General features: G+C 34.7%; 1 protein-coding gene across 1 annotated transcript in view; it reads left to right on the forward strand.

Moving 5' to 3' along the window:
• The window catches only part of PCLO (piccolo presynaptic cytomatrix protein), a 398,423-nt gene that overhangs the window by 14,537 nt on the left and 359,751 nt on the right, over positions 1-24,135 (forward strand). The window contains exon 3 of the mRNA XM_023226631.1: positions 12,239-13,639. Within this exon, the coding sequence (XP_023082399.1) occupies positions 12,239-13,639 (1,401 nt within the window). The remainder of the gene's footprint in view (positions 1-12,238; positions 13,640-24,135) is intronic.

The raw sequence follows: 24,135 nt of genomic DNA on the forward strand, positions 1-24,135 counted from the left end.
ATAATTTAAAAACTCTAAATCATCAAATGCTTAAACAATTATATGATATAAAGGGCTAAAGGACTTGATTCTTCATTTTTACATCTTCAGCCTTGGTATTCTTCTTGGTGAAATGTCAAGAATTTTTCATTCCAAATAGCAATGAGGATTTGAAATATTTTAAGCCTGTGATACCAAGTTTGGTCAGTTTCTTTGTTCATTCTTTGCTTGTCACAACCATGTATGCTTTAACTGGTCCTAATGTTTGCATGAAGCCAATAGAGAAAAATAAAGTACCTAGATTCTATGCATAAGGTTTTTGGAAAACAAAGTATATTGAGCTTTTTGCAATTCTCTGATAATCTCCATGGTATTGTTCATACTATTTAAAGTGAGAATATCCTAATTATAACAAAATGAATTTATCTTTATTTAAAGTAGTTTTCTAATGAAATTAAAGAAATATAATTCAATCATTTAAAAATATGTATTGTTTAATTATGTTTACAAACACTATATTTGTTTAGCTCTCATCTTTGATGTGATCCAATTTGGATATTCCCTGGATTTATATGTTAATATACACCTAGGCATATACATTATATGTAATGTTAATATTATATACATACATAAATTTAATCATTAGACCAAAGCCTTTTTTTTTTTTTACTTTCAGCTTTTAAATGACTAGATGTTTCAGGTATCTTTCTGGAGAGCCAACTTTCATAATGTCTAGTAAGCCTGTTGTTATGTATTATTAGCTTGGTAGGAACAGATGTTCTGCTGTGAAGGCAGGTACCCACTGTTAAGGTCATTTATTGGGTCTAGGCACAGTGGCTCATGCCTGTAATCCCAGCACTTTGGGAGGCTGAAGTGGGTGGATCACCTGAGGTCAGGAGTTCGAGATCAGCCTGGCCAACATGGTGAAACCCTGTCTCTGCTAAAAATACAAAAAATTAGCTGGGCGTGGTGGTGGGCATCTGTAATCCCAGCTACTCTAGAGTCAGAGTGAGGCAGGGGAATCACTTGAACCCAGGAGGCAGAGGTTGCAGTGAGCCTAGGTTGCACCACTGCACTCTACCCTGGGCGATAAGAGTAAAACTCTGTCTCAAAAAAAAAAATAAAAGTATTTATTGGATCAGTAAGCTGAATATAGTAATGGGGTAACTTGCTCATTGTTATATTCCTTGAGAAAGCACACATATCTAACAGTTCCCTATTTCACATCTTTAATTTATAACTAAATTCTCTTGATATCTTAATTTTAGTTTAGATACATGAGCTACATTTAGAAATAATTCAAATATATTATTACATTGAAGATAAAGAGGTAAATAATCTATTAGAAGTTTATACTAGTTATCCTTAAAGTAATAATAGTATGAAGTGTATCAGTAAGGTGTCAATCAGTATGGGTTCTGGTCCTAGCTCTGCCTCTCACATATGTCCACTCTTAGTGACATGACTATGAATTCACTGAAAAGTACTTCTTGTTACCTTTGATAAGGAAGCAACATTTTCACTACAAACAATGTTTCTTGTCTTTATCTTATCTTACTTCAATAAGAAAGGAGTTTGGTCTTTTGTCACAGGGAAGAGAGATTGTAGTTAGAACACCGTGCATTTCAAACTGTGCAGTAGGCACTTTATATGCATTTCGTCATTTTATGCTCTTTTAATGAGGTGGTATCCACATTTTAAAGATGAGTAAAGAGATTAAGAAAATCAGAGTTCATATTATAAAGTATTTTGAAATCTGCCATGCTTATTGATGAATTAATCATAAGATGGTGCTTTGGAAAACTGGAAAATATGAGATTTTAAACTTGGGCAACGTGGGTATGAATCCTACCTAGATCAGCTACTTATTTGTTGTGTGATTTGGTCAGGTGACTTTATTTTTTTAAAGTGTTTAGTTTCATTATTTGTAATGCGAGAGTATTCGTAAGCTAAAAATCACATTTGGCAATATAAGTGGAAGGGCTCTGAAATTAAAATTATAGGTGAACATTCATTGTTACTACTATTAGCACTGTTACCACTACTAACAAAAATCTTCATAACATTCTAATAGGCAGATAGGGATAACACCATCATTATTGACTCAATTGGTAGATAAGAAAACTGAGTTTAAGAATTTAAATGACTTTTGCACAGTCACAGAATTACTTGGTAATGGATCCCATACAAGAAGTGAGATTTGCTGACCCAAAATTTATTGCCTTTTTATGGGAGATCACATTGTCCTTGATTGGATTATTTGATTCCATTATTTGATACCATTTTCTAAATTTCTGAGTTCTGGCAAGTGTATGCGTGTGTATATATTTACATATCCTTAAAATTAAAAAGAAATTAACGTTCTTGGCAGGGATATTTTCAGAATACTTAGTTTAAAAAAATCGAGGTTTAAGAGTACTTGTTTTTTGCCTTCATACATACTTCTGTCCAAACTCAGAGTCTTATATTGATTCATACTTCTTTGCCTTCTAAGAAAGCTGTGAACTCCTACTCTGAGCAGGCCACTCTGTTCAAATTTGAGACTAGAGATGATGAAGGTCATAACTTTAACGGGCCACTGTCAGAAGTAGAATTCAGAGTCTAAAAAGAGAGCCAAATGCTTAGCAATTTAAGATGGAATCTTGTTTGTAAAGGAGAATATGAAAAAATACATATAGATGAGATCAGTTCTCACTTCAATATAAAATAGTAAAGTACCTTTCCTATTCTTTCTTTCTCTCTAATAAAAAAATCACTTGCAATACAATTTATAGAAATATGGCACTTCTCTTTGTTCAGCAAAGTAAGCATTACCAGTTGAATACTCAAAACAACTCTTATGAACAGATTTCTACTTATACAATACAGTTTAAACAAATCAAGTAGCAGGCTTTACTATGTGACACGTGATTAGGGTCCTGTAATTGTACTTTTGGGGAAAATTTTCAATGTGTAGATCTTTTTAAATTTATTTAAAGTTTTTAACTTATTGACAGGATAATCTGTCCTGTAAATGGGTTAAAGAAATAGAAGGAAATAAATTACAACGAAAAATGTAGGTAAGATTTGTAAAACATTTTTGAAAATAATGTAATGCGGATTAATCATGTTAAAATCAGATTTTTCCTAAATATACTATTAAATGCATATATCTGTGTAAAATTTTAATAATTGACAGTTGTAAGGAGTGTCTATTCACAGAGCTAAAATAAGCTAAAAGTTCCTTATGAACATTCTTTTTATAGAAGCCTTAATATATTTAAGGATTTCATATATTTTTATCTTTTTTTTGAGATGGAGTTTCACTCCTGTTGTCCAGGCTGGAGTGCAATGGCATGATTTCAGTTCTCTGCAACCTCCGCCTCCCAGGTTTAAGCGATTCTCCTGTCTTAGCTTCGTGAGTAGCTGGGATTACAGGCATGTGCCACCACACCCGGCTAATTTTGTATTTTTAGTAGAGACAGGGTTTCACCATGTTGGTTAGGCTGATCTTGAACTCCTGACCCCTGGTGATCTGCCCCCCTTGGCCTCCCAAAGTGTGCAGATTACAGGCATAAGCCTCTGCACCCAGTGATTTCATATATTTTTAAAAATATGTTTATTTCCTTCTCAAGTCAACATGCAAGTAATTGGCTTAATTCTAGTGAGCATCTGATTTAAAGATATGCTGCTTTCAGCATATAGAATGAGTTCATATTTAGACCTTTGATTCTTTTCCCTAATGTAATCTTCTGTTATTTCTAAATGAAATAATAAGAGGACAATGCAGGAAACTATTCAGATACTTACACAAACACTGTCTAATTGGAACCCTTGGATCACAGGCTGCAATGTTTTGTGGTAGACCTAGGTGTGTGTTAATCAACTGAGGTGTAAAAGTTTGAATTCACTGCGTGAGAGGCACTTTAGAAGTGTTAATGCATAATGTATGTAAGTCCAGTTTACTGATTTGAGATCCTCCTCTCTTTGTGTAATTGTGATACAGTATGGATACACTTTCATATCCGTGTACTGTAATTATTTTATAAATTGTGCTTTGGTGAAAGTGTCAGTTTGTTTTTTTATTTTGCGGGGGGGAGGGCAATCCTGACAAACATATTAAAATATGCTTTTATCACTTGATCCTATTTGTAATGATTTAGAAATGTTATTGCTAGCATTCAGTTAGCATTATGATGGTGAAAAGAGGGCGTATTTAGTTTATGTTTTACAAGGTTTGTTTATGGCTACTGAATTACATAGCAGAAATTGTAATCCATGCAATTTCAGAGAGGAGATATCCATTCAATTTCTAGATGTATTATTTTAAAGAAAATTGTTTTATTAAGTTGCTGAGTATGCCGTCACAGTTCTGAGGAATGCTATTGTCTAGTTTTTAACCAAAATAAGTTATGCATGAATATGAATAGCTAAAGACGTCAACTACAGTGAGTCATCTGAATCCAAACTGCTGTTGGGGAGTAACTGCCCCTGTGGGGGAGCTCAGGTGGCTTGAGCAGTCCTTGAGTAGCAGAAAACATAATCTGTTATCAAGCCTTATCTCAATTTCATCTTCCTAATCCTGATTTTTTAAAACCTTTAGTCTGGTTGTATTATATATTTTTGGTATTCAAAGTAATAGAAGGTCTTCAATAAGTATTTAAAAATAATATGATGAGAAATAGAAGAAAAGCCTTTTGCAGAGTTTGCCATTAAATAATATCTAAAAATTACTTGATATCCAACATAGAGGTAAGAGTAAGCATAAGTGTTTGCTCTTTTCTTTTTTTTGAGATGGAGTCTTGCTATGTCTCCCAGGCTGGATTGCAGTGGCGTGATCTCAACTCACTGCAACCTCCATCTCCTGGGTTCAAGCAATTCTGCTGCCTCAGCCTCCCAAGTAGCTGGGACTACAGACACATGCCAGCATGCTGGGCTAATTTTTGTATTTTTAGTAGAGACGGGGTTTCACCATATTGGCCAGGCTGGTTTTGGACTCCTGACCTCAGGTGATCTGCCTGCCTTGGCCTCCCAAAGTGCTGGGATTACAGATGTGAGCTACCATGCCCGACCATGTTTGCACCTTTTAAAAGTTTATATGAGGAGACAAGAGGAAACAATTGGAAAATACTGTAAGCCACTACATATTTGAATTTAAATGCTGTGGTTCAGGGTATAGTGGTACTGTAATAGTTGAAAAACAGCAGATGTTCATTGATGATGGAATAATACATAACAAAGGAGGAAATTCAATGTGGATTGTAAAAGATGGATAGCATTTACATAAACATGAGAGGAGCCCAAAATTGACTGGGAATCACGACTCAGGTAAGAGAGAATGGGAATACTGCTTTGATGGAGTAAATAGTCCATTTAGATGTTATGGTTTGCAGAAAAGTTTAGTTGTGGTGAGTTTAAAAGTAAGAGCCCAACAGGTTCCATTGTGCAAAAACAGGAAAAGAGCATGATTGAAGAAAATTTATTTAACAGCTGATGTGAACAGTACGAAAAGGAGCAAATATAAATTCCTAACATTGTGTTTGTTCTTTTGATGTTTCATTATTCCAAGTACTATGGCTATGTAATTGAGCAGAGATCATATTATGAATATTATGTAGATGTGTTTAAATTTTCCAGTTAGAGTTACATAGAAGAGAGGATGTTAGTCATTCTGCTTTCTGGAATTGTGTATGTGTGTGGGGGGGGAAAGGGCTTCCATTCTGTTTTGAATCTTAATAAATTAATAATAATTCTGAGCAGGAATATGCTTTAGTTCTGAAACCCCCAAATATATCAATTCACTTCATTGCTTAGATGTATCAAGTTGATTATTTTGAGTCATTATTGAAGATACACTCTTAAAAATCAGAATATAATTTTTTGGTAATCAATAGCTTTGATACTTTATTTTGAAAGTGGCACCATTAATTGATACTCTTTATGTGAAGTTCACAATTAAACCTTCAAGTAGTACTTCTTGAAAAATATAAATAGAGTGCTTATGATTATGTATCAAAGGCTTTAGCCAATGAACTTGTATTACTATATTTGACATCTCTCATACATAACAAAACTTTAACAAAATAAAACTGCAGGAATTGAATTAAGCAGACAGGTGTGTTGGAATTGTATGCAGATCCACATTAGAATACACAGTGGCCTCAGAATGAGCAGAAATCCTGTCTGATTATCTTCTTACCCCCATTTATATAGCATATTAAATCAGAAGACTAAAGGAACAAATACTTTTATGCCTTTCTTTTGTTCCTTTCCATAGAGATAATTGAGTTTAAATAGCTCATTAAACAGTTGTATCTTCACACCTTGAATTTCATTTGTGCACCTTCTGTAAGTAAGGCTATTGGTAGGGAAAGCAAAGATGGCTATTTTTCCTTATTTGTCATACAAACTCTAGAATTTAGGAAAAGTTCAGGCTTGACAGATCTATCTAAGACAGTTGGATTCTTTCCTTTTAATGTTTGCACATTGAAGTAAGAGTCATTTCAGGACACATTGATATGGTTGTAGGCTCTCCTGGTAGAGCTTATTCCATTTCTTCCACCATTTGTCAAATGAATGTGGATGGTAGTATAATGTTGGAGAGGCAGTGCCACTCTTGACAAGTGCACTTTTGACAGGGCACTTGGGAAGTTGTTTAGGAAATCTTTGTGGAAGCCATCTTCTGTGAATCAGGCATGACTGCAGAGATTGTCTGTCTAACTTCTCCATCTTCTGTGAATCAGGCATGGGGAGGAAGTGATAAGGACTAAAATCATCTAAGATTTTCATTTATGGCTCTAGAAGATGAAAACCCAATCACGCAGAACGAAGGGACGAAGTGTATTATAGGTACTATGTGTAACTGGCAAAAGTGTCTGTGGCAGGTATGTCTCTACTCAGGATTGGAGATAAAGTTTTAATTTTGGAAGTGAAACAAGACAGTGATTATCTCCAGGCAGGAAAAATATTTATGGCTAGCAGATGTTGTAATTATGAGAGACTCTTCAATCTGAATCAAAATGAGAATAGGTTTTCAGTGGCCTAAGGTACAAAGTAGGGTTCTATGGAGAATGGCATGCATCTTGAGAATGCTGTACAGATTGGCTGAACAGTGGGAGATTCACAGTAAACACAGAGCGCAGTTAAACATTTTAAATTAATTTGTTTAATTCAAACCAGTTCAAAAAATGTTTGTGAACATAACTGATGCTTAAAGTGTCATTTATACACTGGAGATTAATAGAAAGCCTACTATGAGTAAGTCTTTACAGTTTGTTGTTTTGAGTCTTTGGGGAGATACAGCCTTGGAGATAACAGAATTACATAAATACTAGCATAAGAACACCAACAGAATTATATACGTTAAATTTCTTGTAAAAATTTTTACTTTTCATTGAGGCATTGAGGTTTGAAGGGGTGTGGTTGTATTAAACAGGTTTAATGTGAAGTGTTTGAGAAATAATAGCCAAATGAGAGACCGTGGCTTTGGAAATATGAGAGAACCTTTCACAAGCAATCCAGACCCACTTCGGAATAAATGGGAAAGTGGTAAAAATATCGTGAGATTTTGAACTTGGATAACTGAGAAAGCAGTGGGAGTATTACTATCCATTGCTCACCCTAAGTGCACTGTGAAAGACCTGACTGACATCAAAGATGGTTTGTGATGTTAATGCTGGGGCTGGTTATGGACTTTTTCATTTGGTCAATATATAGGAAAGATTCTTTGCTTTTTTCTTTTTGTCAGTTGAATCGGGGCTTGCAAATGCTGCTGTTTTCAGTACAAGACTGTTAAGTGCTGAAATACAAATCATTTCTACCTTCGACAGATTTGGCTAATATAATTAAATAAAAAGGAGGTGCTTTCTAAAAAATCCTAAGAGGATAGAAGCTTTTTATGTTGTGCTAGCCATAGATAATGATGTCAACCTCTATTATAGCAATGAGGGGGGGAAACTGATGGATCAAATATCTTTTCTGTGTTGTTTATCAAAGTTAAAATAAATGTGGTCATTTAAAGGACAAAAGATGAGGGGGTGGAATCTGTTCAAGCAAAGGGTATATTAGGAGAGAAGCAGAATTCTCTCCCTGTGAAGGGACAGTGACTCCTATTTTCCACCTTCTTTTTACTAACTCTCCTAACTCTCTGCTTAGGTAGAGATATATCCATGTACATTTATAAACCACAGAGAATCGTTTGATTTTGGAATAAAGATAGTATAAAATGTGTCCCAGTGTTGATATACATCATACATTAAATGTGTCTGGTAGTGTTATAATTTTACAGTTGTCCAAAGATAATGTTAGGGCCTACTGGCTATGTATGAAGCTCCAATGTTCAGATTGCAAAGAAACTTAAAATTTTACCAATCAAACCAAATACATCCCAAGAAATTTTTCAGAGGAAAAAAAGAGAAACTAGCAGCAAAGAATCACCACAATATCATCAGATTTTTTTTATATGTAGAATATTTATTCAGTTCTTTTTTCAAGTACATGTTATCTTCATTCATTGTACTTTATTTTTTGTGCAGGTTTAAATTTATTTCTTGTATGTGTTTAGTGATGCTTAAAATTTTTATTTAATCAAGTTTATCAGAAAATTCTGTTAGAAAATATGACGAGGCTTTAATTCTGCCATCTGTATTGTCCACTGACTATTATCTAAAGATAATTGTTTCTCTTTTTAAAGCAATTTGAATTGGGATTTTATGTCATAATTTTTTAATCTCTTTTTTTTTTATTATACTTTACATTCTGGGATACATGTGCAGAACGTGCAGGTGTGTTACATAGGCATACACGTGCCATGGTGGTTTGCTGAACCCACCAACCCGTCATCTACATTAGCTATTTCTCCTAATGCTGTCACCCTCTATCTCCCCACCCCCCAGCAGGCCCTGGTGTGTGATGTTCTCCTCCCTGTGTCCATGTGTTCTCATTGTTCAAATCCCACTTATGATATCTACCATAACCTTGAAATTTTCTTATGCATTCACTTGTTTGGTTGTTATATCGCCTTCATCAGGACAGGGATATTTGCTGCTTTTTTTGTTTGTGTGTTTTCTTTTTGAGATAGTCTCGCTCTGTCACCCAGGCTGGAGTGCACCTCGGCTCAATGCAACCTCCGCCTCCCAGGTTTAAGCAAGTCTCCTGTTTCAGCCACCTGAATGGCTGGGACTGCAGGCATGCACCACCACGCCTGGCTAATTTTTGTATTTTTAGTAGAGGCAATGTTTCACCATGTTGGCCAGGCTGGTGTCAAACTCCTGACCTCAGGGGATCTGCCCACCTTGGCCTTCCAAAGTGCTGGGATTATAGGCCTGAGCCACAGCACCCGGCCTGATTTTTGCGTCTTTTATTCAGTGGTATTTGCCTTGTAGAAGGTGCTCAATACATATTTGAATAAAAGAATAAGTATTGTTTATTTTGAAACTACTTTGGTTATGACACTTGTTAAAAAGCATAAAAGCAATTAATATTAATGAAAATTACTAATCCTGGAAATTGATACATTAAACTAGTTAATATGGATACAGATCTTGCATGTAATAGGTATTTTATAGAAAAATGTCAGTGACTATACATGTAAGAATTATGCATTTAATTATATTTTTCTTATTTTGTCTGGCTGCATGATTATGAGGTGATGATGTGAGGCTATGGAAGAAAATTAATGAGAAAAACACATAGTAGAACAGCAGAGTTGACATTGATAATAGGGGATATGGGTGAGTGGGTAGATGCATATTTATAGACATATTTCTTTCCATTAAGGAAAATGGAGTGAAATTTTTCTTACATTTTTGCCTGCCTTTTGTCATGGTACTTGCAGAAGTAGCAATTGTTTGATTGTTTTGGGACTTAAAATATTTATATGTATAAAGAGCTATTTATTTTGTGAAATGCTTCAAACATATAGAAAGGTTAAGACAATATAGTGAGTACAGAGGTGTATAATACCCATACTGAAAACAAATATAATGAATATCCATGGCTGGCACGGTGGCTCACACCTGTAATCCCAGCACTTTGGGAGGCTGAATCGCGCAGATCACGAGGTCAGGAGATAGAGACCATCCTGGCTAACACGGTGAAAACCTCTTTCTACTAAAAAATACCAAAAATCAGCCAGGCGTGGTGGCGGGCACCTGTAGTCCCAGCGATCCGGGAGGCTGAGGCAGGAGAATGGTGTGAACCCGGGAGGTGGAGCTTGCAGGGAGCCAAGATCAAGCCACTGCACTCCAGCGTGGGTGACAGAGTGAGACTGTGTCTCCAAATAAGTAAATGAATGAATGAATGAACGAATGAATATCCATATACCTACCACCCATATTTAACAATATCATAATTTTACTTTTTGATTCAGTTTTTAAAACAGAAGTATAACATTTCAGTTCAAATTGAAAATCTCATTTAACCTTCTCCAAACATAAGTTTACTTTCCATGAGAGTGCAAAATAAGCCTTGTGACACTGGTATATGAGTTTAAATAATTTCAAAGAAGTTTTAAAAGGTTTAGGAATGATTAATTCAATTTTTTTTTAAAAAGAAATTGTTTGAAAATAGAAAATGTACTGTTTGCCAGCTGAACACTTTGCAGTTTTGTACTGTGGGAAATTTGGTGCCTGTGCTCCTTATATTTATATATATTTTTTCATTGTGCAGCATTCTGTACAAAGAATTTCAGTGCCAAATTATTTACATTGGTTACATTGGGTGGAGAAGGTTGGATCATGGTATAATTATATATGCTAAATTATTTTGGTAATATTTAAAATAGTTATAAGGAAACATTATTTTAGAATAATAAAAAAGGTAAATGTTAAACATAGGTACTTTTAAATTATCTTCTAAAATATGGTATTAAACACATCTTTTCACAATGGATGCAATACAAAAAAGTATTTGCATATTGTGTATATATATGTATATCTCATATATATACAAATCTCTGTCATTCACATGCATACACGTACATGTATATATTACCAGTCAAATATGTACATTCCTTACTCATATTGCTTTTTCAAGTATCTTCATAGAATTTCTAAGGAAACCATGTTTCCTCTATTAAATCATGCTATTTGTGATCATTTGAGGGAGTGCTATTATTTTTTATTTACTTTGTTAATAGAGAATATCCTATTTCTAACTCAGCATGGTTAACAATTTGTATTTTGAAATATTTTAATTTCACCTTGGAGGGGGGAGTAATGCTTTGCCAATTTTAAAAATTAGCAATGTGTTGATGATTTAGCAATCCTACTCTGGGCTGTATATCTTAACATTGATTATGAGCCATCAATAGAGGAAATAACTCTCATAACTGATTTATGGTATCTAACATGTTTTATTCCCAGAAATAGTAAACCATTACTTAAGAAAAACCATTAGTTTTTCTTAGTAAACTAAGAAAAAACAAGTTTTGTGAAAGCTTGTTAAGAAAAAAACATAAAACTTGCTTTTTCTTAAAATTGTACATGGTTTTCTATTTCTGGGAATAATAAAAATTTAAGTAAATCAAAGGCAAAGAATAACAGAATTACCATTAGAAGAAACACAAAACTATATTTTGATTTTTACTTTATTCCTTAAAATATAGGGTACTTTAGCCCCTGAGGAGATAAATATACACACACACACACGCACATACACACATATATATATATATACATATAGGTATATATGTATATATTACATATATATTTTATGTATGTATATAAATATATATAAATCATATATATGTCTAATTTTTTTTTTGAGATGGAGCCTCACTCTGTCGCCCAGGCTGGAGTGCAATGGCATGATCTCGGCTCACTGCAAGCTCAGCCTCGTAGGTTCAAGCGATTTTTTTGCCTCGGCCTCCTGAGTAGCTGGGATTACAGGTGCACACCACCATGCCCAGTTAATTTTTGTATTTTTAGTAAAGGCGGGGTTTCACCATGTTGGTCAGCCTTGTCTCAAACTCCTGACCTCGTGATCTGCTCACCTCAGCCTCCCAATGTGCTGGGATTACAGATGTGAGCCACTACGCCTGGCCCACTAGTTATATTTTAATATCATTAAAATATTATATTTTAATAACATTAAAATATTATATTTTAATAACATTAAAATATTATATTTTAATAACAATTTATTAAAATAATTTTCTCTGCATTTTCTGCTTTGAATGATGAGAGACATCGTTTCAAATGGCAGTATGCATGTTTTGAAAACGTTTTTGTGTTTTTACAGTATTATTGTCTTGGTGACCATTGTTTTATTTTATTTGTAGGTAAAAGAGTGGCTCTGTTTGAACTGTCAAATGAAAAGAGCTCTAGGTGGGGATCTGGCTCCAGCTCCATCATCACCCCAGCCCAAACCAAAGGCTGCACCTGTTACCGCTACATCAGCAGTGAGCAAGTCATCCCCACAGCCACAGCAGACTTCCCCAAAGAAGGATGCTGCACCAAAACAGGATCTCTCCAAGGTACCTGAGCCTAAAAAGCCACCACTAGTGAAACAACCAACCCTCCATGGCTCTCCTTCAGCCAAGGCCAAGCAGCCTCCTGAGGCAGATTCTTCATCCAAGCCAGCCCCTCCCAAAGAACCTTCTGTCCCATCTGAGCAGGACAAGGCCCCTGTTGCTGATGATAAACCAAAGCAGCCCAAGATGGTAAAGCCAACCACAGACTTTGTATCTTCATCATCAGCAACAATACCTGATATTCCAAGCTCCAAAGTACAGTCACAAGCTGAAGAGAAAACAACCCCTCCTCCAAAAACAGACTCTGCCAAACCCTCACAGAGTTTTCCACCAACAGGGGAAAAAGTCACCCCATTTGATTCTAAAGCCATACCTCGACCTGCATCAGATTCAAAAATTATTTCACATCCTGGTCCTAGTTCAGAGAGCAAAGGTCAAAAACAAGTTGACCCCATACAAAAGAAGGAAGAGCCCAAGAAAGCACAAACCAAAACGAGTCCTAAACCAGATGCCAAGCCAATGCCAAAAGGGTCACCAACACCCCCTGGCCCACGACCTACTGCTGGCCAAACTGTCCCCACACCTCAACAGCCCCCAAAGCCTCAGGAGCAGTCAAGACGTTTCAGTCTGAATCTGGGAAGTATTACTGATGCCCCCAAATCACAGCCTACAACTCCTCAAGAGACCGTGACTGGGAAACTCTTTGGGTTTGGAGCATCAATCTTCAGCCAGGCATCAAATTTAATTTCCACTGCAGGCCAACCTGGACCTCATTCACAAAGTGGACCAGGGGCCCCAACAAAACAAGCCCCTTCCCCTTCACAGCCACCTGCTTCACAAGGGCCACCCAAATCCACAGGTCAAGCACCACCAGCACCTGCAAAAATTACACCTGTGAAAAAGGAAACAAAAGCCCCAGCAGCTGAAAAATTAGAGCCCAAAGCTGAACAAGCTCCAACAGTAAAAAGAACAGAAACAGAAAAAAAGCCACCACTTATTAAAGATAGCAAATCTTTAACAGCTGAGCCTCAAAAGGCTGTCCTTCCCACAAAACTAGAGAGATCTCCCAAACCACAGTCAACCTGTCCTGTCTGCAAAACTGAACTCAACATAGGTTCTAAGGATCCTCCTAACTTCAGTACTTGCACTGAATGCAAGAATCAAGTGTGTAATCTCTGTGGATTTAACCCTACACCACATTTGACTGAGGTAAGTAATATGTGTGTATATATATATATTACATATGGAGGTGAGTCTATGGGTTTATTTTGAAATGTTTGAGTGGCCAAATATCTGAGAAAAAATACATTTCTAGTGAAGAAAATAAATTGATCTTAGAAGTTTCAATTACTTATTACCAGCTTACCTTCTTACCGAGAGTTCATGTTATTTGTACTTTCCTGGGTTAATGTACGGCAAGTAAGAAGATAAAATAAGCTAAGTTAAATGAACATCTTAATTATTAAATTAATATAACAATGGTCCAATCATTCATGAAATAAAGAAAAAAATAGCTTTTGAGGACTATTTGGTTTTCACATGTAAACTCCAAATAAAAGGTTTTAATATTTTATTCCCATCTCTAATCCTTCTGGTCTCTGTAATAGATTAATAAAAGAAGTTTGTTTGGTTGAATATGCATAAACACCATAAAATCTATTATGTTAAGAACAGTTAAAAACTGTTAAGAACTTTGTGTAAGTTAAAATTTTGCCCAGTAGAAAATAGTCGTTCAAATATATTATATCTAGGCTTTTTATAATTCTGTTTGAAATATTATTTGGCATCCATATGAGATGGCACTTTACTAGGAGCTGTGGAAAGAAAGAAAGGTATATGGATTTCTATAACTAACATGAAGGGTTTTTTAATGGGATGATAAAAATACTTTTTATGCAATGTAAATGACTAAAAGGCAGATGATGAATTTCTAATATAGTTATAAAAGAATGAATCTATTAACAATAGCATGTTAGGGCTATTAGAATATTTAAATCATGGGACACTAGGGGGTTAAACAATTACTGCTGTTTTAAATAAGTAACAGCAATGTTTTAATGAACAGTCTGGGAATTAATCTAAATAATTGTTCCAAGCTTTTATACAAACCAAAAATACTTAATCATTTCACTCCACTGTCCTTGGTTTTGTTATTATGATGAAAAAATTGAATAGATTTTAGCATTTATGTAAAATAAGCTTTAGAGTTTGTTTTTGGTGGTGTTCTTGAGTTAAATATTTTTTTAGAAAATAAACCATAGAAAAATTTCATTTTACTTTAAAAAGACATGTTCACTTTGATCTAATTAACACTATATGAAAATGTTTTTGCTACAAGTTTAAGCAGATTTTTTTTCCTCTTTAGCTGTGATGAATAATTTTAACTAACAGCCATCTTAAAGGGACATACATTTTGGTTTCTCTCAGCACTTCATGAGTGGTAACAACTATCATTATTAGTTACAGTGTTTTGGATTCAATGTAAAAGCAAAACCAAAAACAAACCTTAAAAGAAAACACTTTTAGAAGAGAAGTTTTTGGTTGTCAATTCATGAGAGAAAATTTTCGCCAATACAATTGTATTTATTTTGTATATTAAACAAAATTGTACCTTTTTGATGAGGATCCCTATGGTATCAACACAATGAAGTTATAAAGCAAACTGCATTTCCAAAAACAAAACTATACTTTTTGCATTTCAAGTATATTTTTACGCACTTAAAAATGGGTGTGTAGTGGGAGTTGAGCACTATAACTTAAAATTTTACATATATGTGTATGGATATGCATACATATGTATGTGTACATTTGAATTATAGTAGTTATTAGAATTCTCTCAATATTTGGAAGTCTAATGAGAGTTCCTTTGGTAGAAAGACAATAAACCTTTCAGGGAAATCTTTGATTTTCTGTGTGTTGGCAAATAATATTTTGAAAGTGGTAATTTGGAAAGGAGATTTATTGAATGAAGCAGAGAATTACCAAGGACATATGTGGAATTTCAGTACTTTGAATAGTTTGAAAATCTAAATTTTCTCAAGTGTTTAGATGGGTTAGATGAGGTCATACTTGAAATGTGGTGAGTGATCATATTAGATAATCAGTCCTTGTTCAAATTATTTTGCTCTGTGGCAATTTCTTTGAATTTGGAAGATTAGGTTTCAGAGGGAAGAAAATCTAACAAAAGCAACTAGTATTCCTGGCTCACCTTGACTATTCTAATGTACATGAAGTTTTCAGTTAGTATAAGGTCTTGGTGACCTCTGATTTCTGGGTAAAGTTCACCTGGCATCAGGGGAATGACTAAAGGTTAGCTGAGTTATTACATGTTCAAGTAGTCTCTATTATTGCTCCACAGGACTTTGGAAAAATGGCAAAAGGAGTTAGTTGAAAAGAATGGCATGTGTTTGCCTATGTGTGTATATGCATATATATACACACCATTGTACACATATACATATATAAACATATATACATATACCCTTATGTATAGATGTATATGTATCCAGCAAACTGTAAATACTGTTAACAGGTGTAATTCGTGCTACAATGTCAGTGTTCCTACTGATAAATCTTTCTTCATTTCTCTCAGTTAGGAAAGCATCTCCTCCTAGATCTTTGTTGTGTGTCTATGTTTTCTTTATCTGCTTGTAATATGTCTCTTGTGACCTAATATTTTCTGCTTGGCTGGTTAGTACTGTCCTTCTGTGCCAATCTCAGAGAGGACATTCTGAAAATACTCAGATTTTATGCCTGATGTCCAAATAAATGGTATTCCCTCAAGAAAAGATTCAATAATTTCATTTATTTTCTAATAAAGTATGTCCAACTCTCTAATACAAGCCTCTGCTTCTCCTATACTGGTCTCTGTGAGACAGGACATTTTTCCTGCTGATGCCTCCCTTTGGCTATTCTGTTTCTCTGGTTGTGAGAAGAGCTTGTCATATTTTGTCATTGGTTGGGAAGCTGTAGATGGTTTCCCTCTTTCTCCCTCATTAATCAAACACACCTGTCACTAAGGTTGTTTCCTGTCTCATACACAACACCTCCCACTGAACCTGAGGAGTGCCAACGGCTGCCTGCAGGCCCTGGGGTGCAGCCAGACCTCAACCTAAGCCTTACAGTTTAACTGCTTGATGCCCAGTTTGTATAAATGGTACTATAATCCCTTAACCTTTGATGGCAAGAGACAATTATTTTTGGCTTTAATTTCTGCCAAGTCAGGAAATACCTTGTCTTGGAAGGAGTTTTAAAAATGGCAGTTGAGCTTTCTTAAAAAAGCTAGTCTTACAGAATTTGGAAGCATGCTGAGAAAAACAGCTTAAGTTGGCAATCAGTTTACCTAGTGAATTTTTTGTCATTCTGGTAATCAAATTCAAAATGAGTCAGAATTACTCATAATGGGTATTTATTGTTGTTAGCACCCTTTTCTAAGCTAACGTTTTACTATGAAAATAATGTTTAAAAGTAATTGTGTTTCCTCATTTTTCAAGAAGTCCTGGAGTCATAATTTTGCTTCCTTAGCAAGATGATTGTGCATGGCCCAAATAGTGTAGGAATTGCTATAAGATATTTGTCACTATGCAACAAATGAGTCTTTTAAGATAAGACCCAGTGATGTAGCTGAGAGTTTTTGAGATCTTTACTCTGCCTGGGTGGCTTCCACATTTTCCATTAAATACTCAAAAATGGCCCACTGGGGATATCCTGCATTTCTTATTTTGCAAACACATATCTTCCTTTTACTTTAATGGCCATTGCTTAATACATTAAAAAGCATATATTCAGTACTCAAAAGCATTTACATAGACACACACACAAAAGAAATTAAAGACTGAAAGAATTATCAATAAGGAGAAATCAATAAGGAGAAAATAATTCTACCATTAATTAATTTCAAAAGAATTATGTAATGGAGACTGATCAGAATGGTGGCTCACGCCTGTAATGCCAGCACTTTGGGAGGCCGAAGCGGGCAGATCACTTGAGGTCGGGAGTTTGAGACCAGCCTGGCCAACATGGTAAAACCCTGTCTCTACTAGAAATGTGAGAAAGTCGGCATAGTGGTTCGTGTCTGTAGTCCCAGCTACTCAGGAAGCTGAGGCAGGAGAATCACTTAAACCTGGGAGATGGAGGTTTCAGTGAACTGAGTTTGCCCCACTGCACTCCAGCCTGGACAATAGAGATAGACTTCATCTCAGATAATAATAACAACAACAACAACATAATGGAGATCTACATTAATTAAAAATTTCTGGCACCCATGGCAAAGAAAGACACCTGATAGCACTTTTAAAATCAATATAAAAAAGTTTATAAGCTGGCCAGTAAAAAAAAAAAAATTAGAAAATTAATGCAAGTCATTGATTTTTATTTAGTTAAAATATTCAGTGATGAATTCAAAAGAAAGCTGTATTTTTGTTTAAATAAATTTAAACCAAAAGTAATTTTTTTCTTAGTTCCCATTTTTCTATGCATTTTTATATAGTTAATGTTCTACTCTATATGGTAGTTCTGTATCTCAGTAAGCATATAACATTTCTCCATATAATTAAACTCCTTAAGCATCATTTTAAATAATTATTATCTAATTCTATGGATGTATGTTTTTGTTATGCACATTTGTCTCATATTCAGGATTTAGGTTGTTGTCATTTTTCATGAACTTTTTGGACAAAAATATTAGTATTTTTAACTATTTCCCAAGGAAAACTTGTACGAGGGTTACTAAATCAAGGGATAAGGACCTTGGAATAACAAATTCTCTTTGGAGATGTAATAGCAGTCAACATCGCCACCACTAGTATATGTGATTTCTTTCTCACTATAGTCTCTCCAAACTTGAATAATATCTAAAACAATATTTAATTTGGAAGTCTAAAAGTGCTGTAATATTCTTCCTTTGCCTTACATTTTTGATTACTAGACGTTTTTATTTTAAATATTAGATGTAAATAGATGCTTCTAATTATGATCCAGAAAAAATAACTATGCAATGTTTGAAAGGTAAATTGATATCAATCATATGGCTTAAAAAACTTCTAATAGGGCAGCTATTTTGACTAGGCCTATGTGAGGCCATTGTGCTAAGCACTTTTCTCACCACAACCCTGTGGGACAGGTTTTACTTGTATTTTAGAGATTAGGAGAAGGAGTATCTGAGAGGTATAGCTATCAAGCCACAAAGGTATAGTTCAGAGGCTAAGTCAGTGGTCTCTTTACTATACTGTTTAGGAGACCTCAGGCACTAGGTAATAATGCCATTTGTTCAGTGCTCTCTTAAAGTTGCATCAGTTGGTAATTGCTAGGATTTTAATACTAACACATTTGTAAATATATGCATGAAATCCAGGTAACATTTGGGGTCCTTGGAATAATGATGGCTTGTTACATGGTTGAATTTAGAAGAATGGAACAGATTCAGAGGTTCAGAGAAGCCTAGAGACTGGCATCATTGTGCAAGTGTTATTTCCAGCTAAGTCTACCAACTGGCCACCATTCCTAGGCGAAATCATATGGCTCAATGATCAAATGATTTATCTGCCTTTCTAGTATGAGTGTATAAAACATAGTTATTCCAGTTGCAAGAAATACTGTTGTATTCTTTCCAATGCATGCAAAGAGTTTACTCCATGAAAATGATAAATGTCTCAGTGTTTCATTGGTGGTGGTGGTCAAGTCTTTGCTTCTATGGCAATGGAATGGAATCCCATTTCCATAGAAATGGAATTCTTGGGCCATAGGTTATGCGCGTTCTAACCTTGTTTTCCACAGTGGTTGCATCAACTAATATTCTAATGAAGTTTTCATGTATGCCACTGTTTTTCTGGAGATCATCTGAAATAATAGTCACTGGTCATGTACTGATGAACGCTATGGCTAACTCAAATTAGGATGTGCTTCAAGTGTAAAATACAAATTGGATTTCAAAACCTTAGTATGAAAAAAGATAAATATATGAAAAATAATTTTTGTTGATTATATATAGAAATGATATTTTACAATGTTGGGTTAGTATTGTTCTTACGACTTTTTCATTTTTTCTGGTTACAAGATCCCACGTTATCTTTTGCACAAGCCATTTCTTTGTATGTCCCCAGTCTTGGCTTTATCCCTGTCTCAGTCATTTGATTGTTGTCTTTTTTGGATAGTAATTGATATTTCTAAAATGTATAAAAGATGTAAGGCTTCCTTTGGCTCCTTCTGAATTCATTCAAGTCCAATTAATATTGTGTAAGCCTTCTGTTCCTTAAATATTGTTGTTATTATTGCCTTTCTATCTTTTAACTTTGACATTGCATATGCATGCAGTGTAGCATATTTGTGTGGTTATTTTTATGTGGTCTGCAGAGAAGATAGATCTCAAGGCTCTCATTGTCAAGAGAGACACTGCTGATGCCTGGTGTGGCGTAAGGATCAAAGTACTTAGGTCCTGCTATTCATTACCAAGCAATATCCACATTACCTACTAGCGTACTGTGGCTATACCAAACTTTAGGTCAGAACATCCTATATTTTCTACTGACCTCTCTGGTTCCAAATGGTTCTTCTGTTCTTTTCAGAACTCTTGGGTCTGTTTATACTATTTCTGTGGCTTTAGGGGAAATGTTCAGCTATTGAATTAATTGCTACCAGAAGACTCAGAAATGCAGAATATTAGAAATTGAATATATCACCATGTCCAGTATTTTATTCCTTTCATTTTTTGATGGTCATTCATTTTACTTTTAAAATTCTATTTCAATAATTTTAATTCCAAGTGTACTATTCTTTCTTATTACAATCCACAGAGTAGTGAAATATCCGAAGGAAAATGAATGAGTTCCTCTCCCCTCTGCACCCCTGAAAGTGATATCTATTTAAACATACCTTCTAATGCTTTTTGCTTGTTTTTATAATGGTTATATACACATAATGACGTGGAAGGATTTGACGTTTTTGAAACTTTATTGGGATAGTTACGTTTTTGCAAATTATTTATTTTGAAACAAATATGTGAATTTATACATATTTTCATTGATTTTTTTTCATTAAGCATTATACATTAGGCATTCTCAAGTGAACACTCACTGACTTACCTCACTATATAAGGTATCATTGTATGTGTAAGGTAAATAGATCTACAAAATCTCACAGTACTCACAGACATTCTCCTCTTGAAAACTAAAAAATTGGGTGTGTTTCTAGCTCTTGTTACTTTATAAACAAAGTGTAGTAAAATGTCTGTACAAATAATTTACATTGTATTTTTAAGTATTATATAAATTCCTTGAAATGGATGTATAAGGTTAAGGCAAATGGGCTTTAAAATTTTATGGAAACTTCCATATTACTTTGTTAAATATTGGTAGTAATTATAGTTCTGCAAACAATGCATAGGTGTCTCTTTTTTCCTACATTAACTAGTATATAATATTTATCAATTTCATGAGCCAGAAATTATATTGCATTGTTGCACAAATTTGACTTTCCCTGCCTATTTTGAGGGTAAACATCATATAAGTTTTTATCAACATCACGAGTTTATTAACCAGTTATATTTCTCCTCTTAAAAATTTCCTTTTTATAACTGTTGGTGATTACGGGGGAGGGAGTGTCTCTATATTAGGTTTTAGATAATTTAATTCTTTATCAGTTTATCTATCTGGAAATGATTTTCCCTTATCTGTCACTCATTTATAAATTTCTTTATGAGATTCATTCTTATATGAATTTTTTTTTATTTTTATGCACTCAAATATTTTAATTTTTCTTTATGCTTATTTTAAAATTTTTAATTTTATGGGTACATAGTACATGTATGTATTTATGAGGTACATGTGATAGTTTGATATAGGCAGACAATGTATAATAATCACATCAGGATAATTGGGTTATCTGTCAGCTCAAGCATTGCTCATTTATTTGTGTCAGGAACATTCCAATGTGACTCTTTTAGTTATTTTAAAATATATAATAAATTATTATTGACTGTAATCACCCTGTTTTGCTATCAGATACTAAATCTTACTCATTCTATCTGTATTTTTGTACTCATTAACTATCCCCACTCCCCCGCTCCACCCACTACCCTTCCCAGCCTGTGGTACCCATCATTCTACTGTCTATCCCCATGAGTTCAATTGTTTTAATTTTTAGTTCACACATATGAGTGAGAATATATGAAATTTGTCTTTCTGCGACTGGCTTATTTTACTTAATGTCTTCCAGTTCTATCCATGTTGTTGCAAATGACAGAATTTCATTCTTTTTTTATAGATGGATAATATTCCATGGTATATATGTGCCACATTTTCTTTATCCATTCATCTGTTGATGGACACTTAGGTTGATTCCAAATCTTGGCTATTGTGAATAGTGCTGCAGTAAACATGGGAGTGCAGATATCTCTTTTATGTACATATTCCCTTCTTTTGGATGTATACCTAGCAGTGGTATTGCTGGATCATATAGTAGTTCTATATTTAGCTTTTTAGGAACTTCCATACTGTTCTCCATAGTGGCTGTACTAACTTAACATTCCCATCAACAATGTATGACGGCTCCCCGTTCTCCAGATCCTCACCTACATTTATTTTTGCCTGTCTTTTGTATAAAAGCCATTCTAAGTGGAGTGAGAGAATGTATTGTAGTTTTGACTTGCATTTCTCTGATAATTAATGATGATGTTGAGCAGTTTTTCATATGCCTGTTGGACATTTGTATGTTTCTTTGGAGAAATGCTTATTCAGATCTTTTGCTTTTTTTTTTTTTTTTTTTTTTTTTGAGACAGAGTTTCTCTCTCGTATTTTTAATAGAGACGGGGTTTCACCATGTTGGTCAGACTGATCTCAAACTCCTCACCTCAGGTGATCCACTGGCCTCAGACTCCCAAAGTGCTGGGATTACAGGTGTGAGCCACCACACCTGAACCTTTTGTGTATTTCTAAAACAGATTTTTAGATTTTTTTCTATGGGGTTGTTTGAGCTCCTTGTATATTCTGGAAATTAATCCCTTGTCAGATAGATAGTTTGCAAACATTTTCTCCCATTATATGGGTTGTCTCTTCACTTTGTTCTTTACTTTGCGGTGAAGAAGTTTTTTAACTTGATGTGATCCCATTTTTCAATTTTTGCTTTTGTTGCCTGTGCTTTTGAGGTATTGCTCAAGAAATCTTTGCCCAGACCAATGTCCTGGAGAGTTTCCCTAATGATTTCTTCTGGTAGATTCATAGTTTCAGATCTTAGATTTAATTCTTTAATCAATTTTCATTTCATTTTTGTATATGGTGAGAAGCAGGGATCTAGTTTTGTTCTTCTGCATTTGGATATGCAGTTTCCCCAGGACCATTTATTGAAAAGACTACACTTTCCCCAACGTATGTTTCTTGGCATCTTTGTTGAAAATGAGTTCACTGTAGATGTATGAACTTATTTCCGAGTCCTTTATTCTGTTCCATTGGTCCATGGGTCTGCTTTTATGCCAGTGCCATGCTGTTTCGGTTACTACAGCACTGTAGTATAAAGTCAGGTAGTGTGATTCTTCTAGTTTTGTTCCTTTTACTCAGGATGGCTTTGGCTATTCTTGGTCTTTTGTGGTTGTATATACATTTTTTTTTTCCTATTTCTGTGAAGAAAGTTACTAGTATTTTGATAGAGATTGCATTGAATCTGTAGATTGCTTCAGGTAGTATGGGCATTTTAACAATATTAATTCTTCTAATGCATAAGCATGAGCTATCTTTCATTTTTTGTGTCCTTTCCAATTTCTTGCATCATTGTTTTATAGTTTTTACTGTAGAGAATTTTCACTTCCTTGGTTAAGTTTATGTCAAAGTATGTAATTTAATTTGTAGCAATTGTAAAAAAAATTACTTTCTTATTTTGTGAAGTTGTTTGCTGTTGGCCTATAGAAATGCTACTGATTTTTGTATTTTGATTTTGTATTCTACAAATTTACTGACATTGTTTATCAATTCTAATTGTTTCTCTGGTGGAATCTTTTAAGTTTTTCAAAATATAAGATTATATTATTTAAAGACATGGATAATTAGACTTTTTTTCTCCCAATGTGTATGCCCTTTATTTCTTTCTCTTGTCTAATTGCTGTAGCTAGGACTTCCACTACTATGTTGAATTACCGTGGTGAAAGTGGGCATCCTAGGCGGGGCACAGTGGCTCATGCCTGTAATCCCAGCACTTTGGGAGGCCCAGGTGGGTGGATCACCTGAGGTCAATAGTTCGAGACCAACCCAGCCAACATGGTGAAACACTGTCTCCACTAAAAATACAAAAATTAACTGGGAGTGGTGGTGGACACCTGTAATCCCAGCTACTTGGGAGGCTGAGACTGAAGAATCACTTGAACCTGGGAGTCAGAAGTTGCAGTGAACTGAGATTGTACCACTGCACTCCCACCTGGGCAATAGAGCAAAACTCCATTAAAAAAAAAAAAAAGAAAGAAAGAAGGAAAGAGTGCGTCCTTGTCTTACTATAGATATTAGAGGAAAGGTTTTTTAATATATTTTTTTTCATTCAGTACATCAGCTGTGGGTCTGTTTAATATGGCTTTTATTGTGTTGTGGTATGTTCCTTCTATCCCCAGTTTTTTGAGGGTTTTTGTTATGAGGTATCTTGAATTTTGTCAAATGCTTTTTTCAGTATGAATTAAAAGGATCATATGGTTTTGCCCTTCTTTCTGTTGATATGATGTATCACATTAATTG

The sequence above is a fragment of the Piliocolobus tephrosceles genome, chromosome 8 (genome assembly GCF_002776525.5).
Source record: "Piliocolobus tephrosceles isolate RC106 chromosome 8, ASM277652v3, whole genome shotgun sequence".
NCBI lineage: Eukaryota > Metazoa > Chordata > Mammalia > Primates > Cercopithecidae > Piliocolobus > Piliocolobus tephrosceles.